Source organism: Muscardinus avellanarius (assembly GCF_963383645.1).
Source record: "Muscardinus avellanarius genome assembly, chromosome: 4".
NCBI classification, from domain to species: domain Eukaryota; kingdom Metazoa; phylum Chordata; class Mammalia; order Rodentia; family Gliridae; genus Muscardinus; species Muscardinus avellanarius.
Genome location: NC_137789.1, coordinates 76,665,746 through 76,679,538, shown reverse-complemented (window position 1 = coordinate 76,679,538; position 13,793 = coordinate 76,665,746). Strand labels below are relative to the sequence as shown.

Genomic DNA, 13,793 nt, shown 5'->3' with positions numbered 1-13,793 from the left:
AGAAAATGCTGATGAATCTTGGAAGAAAAGCACACTTGAGATAAAAAGTTTCTTCTTTGACATGTTTTTTATTTTCTTTTGTGATTCTCCTGAGCATGTTGGGTTAGGCTTCCGTAACACTAGCAGAGGAATTGGCTTCACTTTCCACCTCAGCTTTCCTCCCATTAAATTTGTACCCTGTCCATTTTCTCTTCTATAGAAGATAACTTATTTTCTGTTTTCTAATTTGTGTGCTTTGATAGTGGAGTTAAAGATTAAAAACGGTTATCTTTAGCTTATGGTAATTTTTCTGGCAAAACACATTTTTATTTATTACTTAAATATCAGTCATGCTGTTTAAGTTCCAAAAGTTGATGTTATAGTCCTTATATACTCCATAATATTCCCAAAGGCATATGGAATTATGATAGAAAAGATGTTATGCAGAAAGTACAACAGCATGTATTTAAAAATACCTTTGGTATCTAACATTCTCCACATTTGCTCTAATAAATGAGAGGTTTTAGGAATGCCCTATATGGTAATATCAGATGTTAATGGCATTGATTATCTGTCAGGCAGTGGGAATTGATGGGAAAATGTCCACTATAAAATTAAATAGCATTAGAGAAGACAGCACCATGCATCTGGGGCGGCACGGGGTGGGGGCACCGGGCCTGGGAGACTCTGTCAGGGTATTACTGGGAGCTCCAGGTCCCCCCCCCCACCCCCACCCCCACACACATGATTAAGGCAGGCCATCTGTTCTTTGTTAAATGTTTACAAAAACAGCTTTTCTCTAAAAGATTTAAGGAGATGTAGGTCTGGTAACACTATAATATTTCTGAGCATTCCTTTCACCCTATTTCAGATAGTACGAAAACATTATTCTGCATATCAAACAAGACTAATACCTTTTTTTGTATTTAATCTTTATAATTTCCCTCCTTATGGGAAGATTAAACTTTTTTACTGAATTATTTATAGCATCATTTATTTCAAAAGAAACATCTAAAATGATTTGTATGCAAAGCTGTAGGTAAATTTTCAGTCTTTTGGGTTATATGTCTTTCTTAATTCATAGATGTATCCTAAAAATTTATTCATTAGAATCTATATTCTGTTACTACAATTGATGTCATGTAGTTTAAAGAGAGGTAAAGATGCTTGGAATCTGTCACTCACTGTTTAGGCTTTTTTCTTCTCTTTCCAGGAACAACTTTTCTTTCCATTGTCAGAAAAATAGCTTCTTCCAAATAAGTTTGATTTCTGTGTCCCTTCCAAAAAATATAGCTGTTTTCCCTTTTTGACTATATTAGGAAATAATAATGTAACTGAACTTAAGCTATTTAAATATAATAAAACAGTTAAGTCAGATCCCATTAATACTTAGGTAATGATAATCTGGGCCGTGGCTCAGTTGATATTTCAGAGCTTGTGAAGGAAAGTAAAGGGGCAGAAAAGTAACTCTCCAGTGTCCAGGGTAGCTGTGTTACTGTGTGTAAAGCTGCCATGTAGATCACATCTGTGCCCTCTTTCTCAGACTCTGACCTTGCTTCTCTGTATTTGATATGTCCTTACCCTTTATTAGGATCATTCACTCTCAGCTATGACCAAGAAAGGGCAGTATGTGTTTAAAGATTTTTTTAATACTGTGAGATTTTGGAACCAGATGTTGAAAACCAATTAACCCAAACCTTTCACTTCACAGATGAAGAAACAGAATCCCAGATGGGTGAAGTGATTTTCCCAGATAATATAGCTTGTGGTGGGGCCCAGACTAGAATTTTAATCTCTCAGCTCAGAGTTGTGGGTTCCTTCCCTTCTGCCAGTTGTAGCTGGAGAACTGAATGTAGGTTTCTTTTAGTAACCATGGCAGGTTTTAGTGGGAATGGCATAACTGCTTTTTTTTCAAGCAGCAATTCAGTTATGTGTGTATGTATGTATTGTGGTACTGGGAATGGAACGCAGGGGCATTCTACCTCCAAGTTTTTTTTTTGTTTGTTTGTTTTGGTTTTTTTTATTCTTTATTTTGAAACAGGGTCTCACTGAGTTCCAAAGGGCCTCACTAAATAGTAGCTGAGGCTGTCCTTGAACCATGATTCTCCTGTCTCAGCTTCCCAAATGCTGGGATTACAAGCATGCTCCACCAACTCCCCACTAGCAATTCAGTTTTTTAAAATGTTCTTTGAGTCACTAAACACTTTGGAAATTGAATGGAACCTGTGGAACTTTCCCAGAAAGAAGCCCATGCATAAGATTTCAGGAGGAGAGAAGCAGAGCTGGAAGAACACTGGATTTAGGAAGTATGGATTCAGATCTCAGCTTTGAACCTTGTGTGGCTTTGGGTAGCTACCCTCTTTAATTATTTCTTTCTGAAAGATAAGTATTATTGTATTTTTATGACAAGATTCAAGTGAACTTACAATGTTTCTACATGGCGTTGGTTAAATACTTGATAAATATTAGTTATACTGGGATCTAATTTATATTGCCTGTATTTTCATGCTTGATCCTTACCTTCCTCCTTCACCCATGGTAAGCTTTGGTGTGTACTGCATTAGTCTTGAGTTTCTATGGGTGTGTATAAACCTGGGCTCTTGCTTACCCTGCTTCCATATTAATCTCAGTTCTGTCATTTACCACCTGTACCTATGTGGGCAAGTTCCTCTATTTTAGAGTACAGTTGTCTTCAACTATAAAATTAGAAGGATCATCCTAGTTAGCACTTAGGACTGGTGTAGGGATTCATTGGTGTACAGGTATGAGGAACATGCCTGGCACATGGCAAGATTGCTTGTCTTATAGTTACCATGTGCCAGGAAAAGCACACCAACAAAGCAGAAAATGAGTGACAGCTTTATGTTTAACATGTTCAGGAATTTTATTGAAATATAAAGGTTCACTAGATGTCATAATTTACTTTATGGATGGTAATTTAGTTTTGCTCTGGTTTGGGTCATGAACTGTGTGAGGCTTTTTTAAACAAGAGTTATGTAATTGGATCTCCGTTGACCAGTGAAGATTTCATTTTCAGTTGTTTTTGTTTTCTAGGTTTTTTTGTGTGTGTGTGTGGGTTTGGGGATGGAACCCAGGGGCATTCAACCTCCAAGCTACACCCCCTGCCCTATTTTTTATTCTTTAATTTGAAACAGAGTCTCACTAAGTTACGGAGAACCTCACTAAGCTGAGGCTGTCCAAGAACCGCAATCCTCCGGGTCTCAGCCTCCCAAATGCTGGAATTACAAAGGTGCACTACCACACCCGGCTTCTACTTTTCTAAAGACAATCTCTGGGTATGTCTAGAGTGAGTCAGGAATCAACTGAGAGGCATCAAATTAACTAAGTTTTCTTTTCCTCTGTGAAATTTCAAAATGTAAAGCTTTAAGAAGTTAAGGAAAGGATTTTCCACATTTTATATCAATACAATAAATTTAACCAATCCAAAATCATTAGGTTTGGAAAAGTGCTTTTACTTTGATACTTTAATGCCATTTAAACCAGAAGTGACATATACCTTGTAAGAGTTATGTGTTGTATTTACACTTGAGTTTGGACTTCATGATACCAGAATGTTAGAATGTTCATATACTTTATCTTTTTAAAAATGGCTGAATTATATCTCTATAGTGCCAGTTCCCACTCATCCATGGGGGAAAGAACTCTATTCTTTGAGGTTTAGCTTTTGCTACTGTTTTGTCATCCACTATTTCTTACATAGCCTATTTAAAAAAAATAGTAGGGTGACAATTCTTTTTCCTGTTGCAGTTTTTTTGTATTACTAAATTGATTTTTTTGAGTGAAAATGATTCCACAATTGTATAAGTGGTGAAATATCTGCTACCTTGAGTTTACAATTAAGTTTAAGAAACAGTAGCCATTAACTTTTAGTTCCTTTTTTCACTGTGAAGAATGATAAACTAATTTCAATTCCTATTTGTGTCTCTTAGCATTCTCCGTCGGAACCCTTTCTAGAGAAACCAGTGCCGGATATGACTCAGGTTAGTGGACCTAATGCTCAGCTAGTGAAGAGTGAGGATTACCTGCCATCAATAGAACAGCAGCCACAGCAGAAGAAGAAGAAAAAGAAAAACAACCATATTGTTGCAGAGGACCCCATTAAAAGTTTTGGTAAAGATGACTTCCCTGGTGGGGTTGATAACCAAGAACTAAATAGGAATTCACTGGATGGGTCCCAAGAAGAAAAAAAGAAAAAGAAAAGGCCGAAGGCAAAAAAAGATCCGAAGGAACTGAAAGAACCCAAGGAGAAAAAAGAGCCCAAGGAACCCAAGACCCCAAAAGCCCCTAAGATTCCCAAAGAGCCAAAGGAAAAGAAAGCAAAAACTGCCACGCCAAAACCCAAGTCCAGCAAAAAGTCAAGGTAGGCTGTCGGTAGAAACAACCACCCCAAAACATTGATGGCACAGAAATGTGCTCCAAGCTGCAGTGGCTTATGAAACAGGGCGGGGGTGGGGTGGGGGCAGATGTTTATTTCATCCTCATTTTTTAGTGTGTGTCTCTTTCTCTCTAATATCAAGAAAAAAAACGAAAGGATTTAATTCATTGTGAAATTTAGGACTTTATTGTGGGCTGTTGATTTTGAGACCTTACTAGATTAAAATTATTTAAAAACCAGCTTTTATATTTTTTGAAAGCTTGTCATTTAACAAATGGAACCAAGTTAACAGCACAATTACTTGTAAGCATAGACCAGCAACTTCATCTTCAGTAACTCCATAGGACGGAATAGGAAGGGTTAGAAAAGAAAGCGAGGTCACTTATTTACCAACTGTTTCAGACCTGTTTCTCACAATTTGTAACAGGAGAATTTTCTCCACTTGGTGGAGTATGCCTTTCAGGGGCAGGTTGAAGCCTTAGTGGTCAGTGTGGGAGAAATGAAATAAAATTCATCCATTAGCTATGTATTCAAGAACAGCATGAATTTTAGGTTTTAGAAAATAATTTCCTTCATTCTACTCCCCCACCAACTTTCTGACCCCCTAGGAAGCATATTTATTCAGTAAGAAAAGTTGAGAGGAGAAGACATTGAGGACTAATTTTTTTCATTTGTACTGAACATTTCTAACAACTGTTCTGAACCAGTTCCAAACATCTGACTCTATTTTTTAGATTATGGCTCTTGTTAGAAAATATAGTTTCCAGATGGAAGTATGGTCAGACTTTGTTAATCTGAGCTTGGTTGCAAAGTGTTAGAAACATTCTCTGCCTTCTGCCCCATGCGCATGTGTACACACATGCATATGCATGAGGTTGCTGGTCTGTAAACCTTTCACTTGTAGACTGAGATATATGTGTATATATATATATATATATATATATATATATATATATATACACACACACACACACACACATTGGTACACAAATACAGTAGAGGAGATTAAGTTTGTGACAAAGCAAAAGAATGAACTTGAATTTTACGCTTTCTGACAAAAATTAATAAACAAATACATTATTTTAAGGTATGTTGAAAGTTTGAATCATAGTTCTTGTTTTTTTTTCCATCAAGGAATACCTTTGAGTTTGTATGTGTTGAAGTATAGTATAACTGAAGTTTAAACCCAGAGGCATTCTACCTCTGAGCTTTACCCCCAGCCCTACTCTGCCTTTTAAAATTTTGAAACAGGGTCTCGCTAAGTTGTTGAGGTTGGCCTTGAATTGGCAATTTTCCTGTCTTTGCTTCCCAAGCAATGGGATTATGGGCATATACCACCACACCTGGTTCCAGCAGTAAGTTTTGTGGTATCCAAATAACTGAATTCTATTCAATAACTCAAACTTAACCAATAACTTATTATTTTTTTATTTATATCTGAGCTTTCTTTGATGCCTCAATATCTCATCTTTTACTTAAACCACATTTTTCCAAATAGCCTGTTACAAAATCTCTTTTATTAATGAAATATTTTATTTACAAGTACTTTTTTGAATGTTAGAAATATAATGGTGAGCAAGAAAGCCACAGTTGGAATTTTATTCTGACTTTTTGAGGTGGTTTTCAAAATATGTAATTGCCTAAATCCAAATGTTATGCTTATGATAGGAAGAGTCATGTACTTATTTCTTCCAAGGAGAAAAGAAACCAAAGCAAAATCTAAAAAAGAATGTATTATTATTATTATTATTATTATTATTATTATTATTATTATTTTATAGCCGGGCGTGGTGGCACATGCTTGTAATCCTTGCACTTGGGAGGCTGAGACAGGAGGATCAAAGGTTCAAGACCAGCTGCAGCAACTTAAGCCCTCTGCAACTTAGACCCTATTTCAAAATAAAGAATAAAAATAGGGCTGGGGATATAGCTTGATGGTAGAATGCCCTTGGGTTTCATCTCTAGTACCACCCAAAATGAATAAATAAATAAGCAAAAGCAGTCTATGTTCTAAAAAGCTTTTTGAACTTAGAAAATAAATCACCAATATTAATTTTAGCATCAAGATATATCTAGCTTCAATTTTCACTTTAATTTTTTTTAACTTTTCACCTATTGGTAAAAATTAACAAAAGAAACCACTGCATCTGGGAAGTTGTCACAAATTTCCAAGTATATTCTTTCAAGCTCCGAGCCTACATCAGAATTGCCCTTCTTTTTTTTTTTTTTTTTTTTTTTTTTGGCTGAAGATTTAAAGAAGTTTATTAAAAAGATAGAAATACAGAAGATAGGTACAGCTCCATGCCAGACTGGCATGGAGGGGTGACTCAAATGAATACACCCCGAATTGCCCTTCTTTTAAAACTTGCCTTAACAGATCCTTAACTTCCTGTACAGTGCTTTAGAGCATATATTGAAATGATATGTTTAACAGTGGAACTTGTGAAAGTTTCCCTAACAACTATAAGCAACTATTTTAAACATGGGGCGTCAGACTTCGTCAGTCCTGGACTCACTACGCCTCCTTGGTACAGATACAGATCCTATGTTACCCATCAGTGAAATATTTAGCACAGCCCTGCTAGGTGTGCCCTCAGCTCTTGTGCTGAAGCATGAGTCATGGTCTGCACAGAGCAAGTGACTGGCTTTGCAGAATCTGAGTAGGTCTTGTGCTATAGGTGACGGTTGTTTTTACCCCAAGTGGTATGAAAATAATTGAATACTTCTGATGATGAGTCTGGAGATGTACAAGGGAAAAGGGAGCTAATGTAATGTGTCCCAGAGACTGAGGAGGCCATGATGTGGGGGCAGGGTTTGTATGATAGGCCATTACTTAGGCCCTGATAACCTTTCCACTTATACAATTGCAAAGAGTCCTAAGGACATTCCTGAGAGGCTTTCCTGTTGTTGATGATCTTTTAGGATTGGCTGTCCAAACATATGGTAATTGAATTGAGATTTTAAATAAATTAACAAACCAAATCTTTATTCTGTTGAACCAAATTGTCAGTCAGATGCATTGTGTACAATGTCCAGATGTGGTGCCCTTGTTCTGCCATGTCTATGAGGAAACAGCATTCCTGAATCAAAGATAACTAGAATGCATATAACTACATGTAAATTCTGAATAGCATAGCAGAATAATTATGTAAATTGAATATGCAGTGATGAAGGTAATAGGGGGTTTGGGTTATGTTAGTGCCCGGGTTGAATTGCCAGAGCAGTTTGCTTTTAAGCGCTGGAATACAACAGTGGCAATTTTGTTTTTGCAAAATGTTATGTGATACCAGTTATTTCCATCCTTGAATAAGTTAACTTGATGAATTTGTTTATATAGAAAATAATTTTCCTACAGAGGGCTGAAACAGAGGGAATAAACAGAGTGAAACGAAAAATTTAGCCTAGTACTACCATCTTTCCTCTGCAGTCCTCTATGCCATATCAGTGGCTGGGATTCTACAAACAAACACACCGTCCTTTAAGTGGTTGGTGAAGAAGTGACGGGCTGGTGGCCTGTCACTTGCAGGGAAGGAGCGTGGTCTGCATCATTCACATACCCTTGGTAATAAAAACCAGAGGTAGGGTGGCTGGCGTCAGGAAGCTGGCTTTCCTAAATGTATAGGAGAACCTAAAAGAATTTGCCTAGAAGCTGTTACATAGAAATGATAGTGAAGCAGAGAAAGAAAGAAAGAAAGGAAAAAAGAAATTAGTTTAGCATCTCAGAAAAGGACATTTAAAATCTTAATGATGAGAAAAATGGACTGTGCTCTTCTCTCCTAGCTGAACTGTATTTTTCCCTTCCCCTTTTAAAGTATTTTTTCCATTCTTGTTTTCATTGCTCTCCCCAGGTGTCCTTATAGCTTTCAAACATTGGCTCTTGATATTGAAAATAAAAAGCTAAGCCATTTGTGGGCTAGAGAGGATTCCATTTTGCATATGGAAGGATTCATGGAGCTGAAATATGAGGATATGCATTCTTCTTTTCATTGCATTTTCTGTTGTGCATGCTTGGGCCCTATGAAATGAGAGAGAACTTGTAGGAAATGAGAGAGAACTTGAAGACATTCAAACTTCCTTTGAATGACTCTTGAAGGATTTAGTGGTCCATTTAGCTATACAAAGATTCTTTGAATGTACAGAAAGAAGGGAACTTGGCCAAAGATTGTGACTAGACTATTGAAGCCCAAGTTAAACGAAGCAATGTTGTGGCTTGTACCTAATGTGGTTTCTAGAAGTACATTTTGCTCCTTGCTGTATTCTCCACCCCCAGTGTTAAATTTAGTAGAAAACTAGAATATTACTTTTCAATTGAGTAAAGATATTCTTTTAAACTGGAAAATAAATATACCACTTTTATTTTAAAAAACCACACAAATACCAAAAGCATATAAAATTGTGCTTTTTGCCAGCCACACTGTAATTATTATTAACAGTAATAATTAATATTTATATAGCAGCTTTATTCTGATGAATTTACTTTCAAATATCATTTTCTCAACTATGACCTAAGATAGTAGCAACATTTGCTCAAGAAATACTTATATTTGGTTAGCAAGCTCAACAGTGGTATGTTTTGGTAAACGAATGCATATGGAAGAAGTGGTACCTTGTATGTGTAAAAGTTTTCAAGATTAGAAACAAAATAAACCACTAAGCCAAATTTGATAGAGTATAAAAATTCCACATAGCAACCATCTTATCAGATACATAGGCAATAAAAATAAATTAAATCCATAGTTTTCCTCCTTTGCCTCTCTTCTTTTTTACTCACATTTAATCTTGACACAAAACATTGGAAAGTGGGAAAGACAGATATTGAGTGTTTGACTAGCATACATGCAAAAAAAAAGTATTTTAAAAGTATGGTTGTAATACAGATTTGTCAGCCCTTTTAGTGTTAATGAGGATCAAGGAAGAGGAGTGTCATGTGGGTTTGCATGCCAGCCTGTCCTGCCCAGTATCTGGGTTTATTAAATCCTAGTTTCAGGTTAGAAAGGAGGGTAGGGTACCCTCTGTCATGCTGTCTCAAAGCTTGTCTTTTCTTCCACAGAGCAACCATAGGATCATTTAAATCCCTGGTCTTTCTTTCCTTTAGGATAACCATCTCAAAGCCTTCTCCCATTCCTGTCTTTGATTCATCTTAATTTAGCAGAATGAGCAGGGTAGGAGAGTCATCAGCCACTTTTTAATACAGATTTTGCTATCTTTGCAACATTTGATTCAGTTTCTACTTACTGGGGGAAGAGAATGTCCAAGAACATTGACCTGTAAAAGCAAGTTCTGCTAACTCATGCTCTGTGCTGGATGCAGGGATGGACTTCACTATACATGTCCAAAGTGTATCACTAGTTGTTCAAGGGGCTGCATAGACCTCAGAGCAGTCTTGCTGCCACTGTGGCTTAAGTGGGAGAGTGATGTAGATCCAACTTTGAATTCTTGCTGCACCTACCGATTGAAAGTTGAGAGGTGAGGAGGTCATGGGCAGCAGTGGGGTGTTAAGGAGGAGTTTGGGGATAAATTGCTTTGAAATATTAAGTGAAATTTTAGGGTGGAGCATGTGTTGCCACAGTAGACGTGGTTATGATCCTAAGGTTGAGAGGTAAAGAGTGGAAAAAATCATGAGCTGCGGGTTTTTTGTTTTTTTTTTGTTGTTGTTTTTTGTTTTTTTGTGGTACTGGGGTTCCTGGAAGCCCTTCTACCTCCAGGCTACACTCCCAGACCTATTTTTACATTTTTATTTGGAAACAGGGTCTCCTAAGCCAGCGCGCGCGGCTGGCTTCGAACCTGAGCAATCCTCCTGTCTCTGCCTCCCAAGCACGGGGATTACAAGCGTGGTGATTTTTTTTTTTTTTAATTTAAGAATATCTCTGTTATGTGCAACTGCTTAGAACAAAATTCAGCACAGAGGCAAAGTTTGTCTCTTGATAAGTGAAGATCTTTTGCTAGTTGTCTTCTGTCTAAACAAAGGGCCCTACACAAAACCCTCCTGAGTTATGCCCTCACTCTGACCACCTCTATGTAGAACTCTGTAGCTTAGCTTTAAAATGTTAAATAGGGAATGTGGGTTGAGAAAAAAGACATTGTTTATTTTTCTTCTTAGTTATTAAAAGACAACAATCTAAAACTTAAATTAGAATATGAATTTTATGTGTAGCCCTGAATTCTATAGGACCAATATAGTTTGATGGGAGTTTGGCTTCTCGTCTATGGGTGGTGGGTGGCCTTTTCTCTTTTGTGACTTTTTCATTGGTCTGTCTAATTCTCATCCCTCCACCCCATTGAAATGTGGATAGGCAGTCCATCTCTGTTGTATTAATCACTCTGACAGATCAGAGAAGATCAGTCTAGGGGGTGGATTCTGACTGAAAAAAGTTAGCCTCACTCAATTCTCTTCTTGAGTTGTGGGAAAGCTGTCCATAAATAAAAATGACACCATAATACATGGCACAAATCATTAAATACATGCCTTATGTATTCAGCACTTGGAAGTATTATATACTATGATAAAAAGCCATTAAAATGCATACTTTTAAAAATCAGCTTCATAATGTCTGGAATGTTCTTTTTTTTTTTTTTTTTGCAGTACTGGGATAGAACCCAGGGGCATTCTACCTACAAGCCACACACACACCCCTTTTTTTTAGTCTTTTTATATTTGAAAAAAAAAGGTTCTCACTGAGTTGCGAAGGGCCTCCCTAAGTAGCTGAGGCTGTCAGAAAACCTCTCATCTCAGCCTCCCCAATGCTTGGAATTACAAGCATGTGCCACCACACCCAGCTAACATTGTTTTTTTTAAAAAAGATCTATGTTAAAGCCATTCTAAAGATAGGGGCTCTGATGTCACTGGAAGATTTAAAATTATCCAGGGATGATGCCATGTAGCAGATGTGCATTAAGAAAGGTTTCAGAGGCCCACAAAAGGCAAGGCCAGTGCTGGACTTCAGTCCTGAGGCACGGCAGGCTCTCAGGCCAGGCGGCCTTGTCTGTAGTCCTAGTACTGCGCTTCCTGCAAATCTAATTGCAAAGTGCAAAAGTGAGACATGCTGAGTTTGAAATAGACATTTAAAATAAGCAAATTTGGCTTCTGTATCTTTTCTAATTTCTTTCTTTTGGCTATTTCCTTAAAATTAGTAAATAGAGAGTACCTATTTTATAGCTACTTAAGATAACAATTTGAATTACATTAGTTATCATACAGGTGTTTAATCTACTGATTTTCACAGAACTTAAATTTGTTAATCTGTCACTGAAATCATGCAGTTGTTTGTAAATAAAACAATCTTTCCTCTTTCTCAAATAGAATAGTAGAGTGAAGATGAGGTTTAGTTTAAGCATCAGGGTGGCCAGGCATCTGTCTAGAGTGAGGCTTTCATGGGCATCAGGCTGGGCAGCTCATAACACCACAGTTTCAAGAGGTTGGCTTGAGCAGATTTGAGCAGTAGGGCATGCTTGGCCTTCCAGAGGAACACCCATTGTCTTGGCCTGAAGGTATTGACCTCTGGGTTTACTGTCTGCACTCAAAGTTTCTCTCTTTCCTCTTTAGTTAGTTTTGTTATCTGCAGCTTATTGCATTCTACTTTAGTTATTAAATAGGACTTTATTTGCAACTTTGTGGGGCTAAATTTGCTTCATGATGCATCACATTTTATGCTGTTTGATTTTAAAGAACTTTTTGTACTTTTTATTTAGTTTGCTTTTTTTTTTTTGTGGTACTGGGGTTCCTGGAAGCCCTTCTACCTCCGGGCTACACTCCCAGACCTATTTTATATTTTGAAACAGGGTCTCTTAAACCAGTGTGCCTGGCTTCGAACCTGCATGATCCTCCTGTCTCCGCCTCCCAAGCGCGGGGATTACAAGCGTGCGCCATCACGCCCAGCTAGTTTGCTTTTTTAATGTGTGTGTGTGTGTGTGTGTGTGTGTGTGTGTGTGTGTGTGTAGTGTGTTTGTGTGTATATATTATTGATGAGCTATAGTCTACATCATAATGTAGGCCATATTGACAATGGCATGTATTCACACAGTACTTGGTGCCCCCCCCCCACTTGCTCTTTTCCCTACCTCCCAATACTGAGTGTCCAGGTTAACAATGTTATAGTCACATGTATACACATAGTCGTATGTAGCATTTCCATTAATGAACTTCAGCCTTCTTCCTCCTCTACCCTTCCTTTCTGGTTTTGCTCCATTATCTGGAGTCCCTGTAGTATCCCAAATACTCCCTTTTTATCTTTTAGATTTTGTGTTCATAGAGCTTGTCAAATCAGTAGGACTCATAGGAAATCCTGTGGTCTGAGAGGCTGAGTGTTCTTCCCTGCCAGCCTTGAGCCCTTGACCCTGATGGCTGACTTTGTATTCTCTGTGACACCTCAGCCATGTTGTGCCTCAAGTGTCCTGTGCCATGTCCTCCCTGGCTTTCTCTGAAGCAAACATTTCTTTTTCTTTTTATCCATTAGGGTCACTTTATTAAAAATCTTTTCAGCACATGAAGTATAAGAGGATGGCCCAATGTCCTTTGCTCTTCAAGATGATAGTATGACATTTTGGAGAAACTTGCATCTCTGAAAATGAACCTGATTAATCTTCCTGACCTAAGGCTCAAGGCTGATTTTTTTTTTTTCTTTTTTCTATGTACTGAGAATCCTGTTCCATCTGAAGGGCCACTGGGATGAAGATTCCTTTCCTTCCTCCAGACATCTTCATAACTGACTATGCGCATGCTCATCTTGTCATATTTGGTCTAGAATATGGCTCTTTTTCAGTTTTTCAGTGTTTCTTTCAATCAAAGACATAGGTTTTTAGGCCAACAGTGTTTAATTTCATTCTTTTTTTTTTTTTTTTGGTGGTCCTGGGGAATTGAACCAGGGGCATTCTACCTCTGAGCTATGCCTCCAGCCCTATTTTTTATTTTTTGTTTTTGAAATAAGGTCTCACTAAGTTGTGGAGGGCCTCACCAAACAGCTGAGGCTGGCTGCGAACCTGCAATCCTCCTATCTCGGCCTCTCAAGTACTGGGGTTACAAGCATGCACCACAATGTCTGGCTGCATTCTGTTTTATAATAAATCAGGCAACTTCTTGGCTTGTTTAGAAAGCCTGTACTCTTTTTGTATACTTTTGTTGGTATATTATAATTATATGTCATAGTGAGATTTAAGGTGAATCTTTCAAAGCCGGAAGTAGTGGCACATGCATTTGGATCCCAGCATTTGGGAGGCTGAGACCGGAGGATTGCAGTTTGCGGCCAGCCTCAGCTACGTAGAGAGGACCTCTGCAACTTAGTAAGACCCTTTTTCAAAATAAAGAATTAAAAAATGAGGCGGGTTGTAGCTTGGAGGTCGAATGCCCCTGGGTTCCATCCCCAGACCCGCCAAAAAAAAAAAAAAAAAAAGTGATCCTTTTATACATCCACATAGTATTTGG

General features: G+C 37.8%; 1 protein-coding gene across 2 annotated transcripts in view; it reads left to right on the top strand.

The window, feature by feature from the left end:
- CHD7 (chromodomain helicase DNA binding protein 7) overlaps positions 1-13,793 on the top strand; it is a gene marked incomplete at both ends in the record, with an annotated part of 139,980 nt that overhangs the window by 38,852 nt on the left and 87,335 nt on the right. Inside the window, one exon of one of the 2 annotated variants that reach the window (XM_080694934.1) lies at positions 3,930-3,980. In XM_080694934.1, the coding sequence (XP_080551060.1) occupies positions 3,930-3,980 (51 nt within the window). Of the gene's footprint in view, positions 1-3,929; positions 4,361-13,793 lie in introns of both variants that reach the window. The other variant, XM_080694933.1, reaches the window with a different exon arrangement.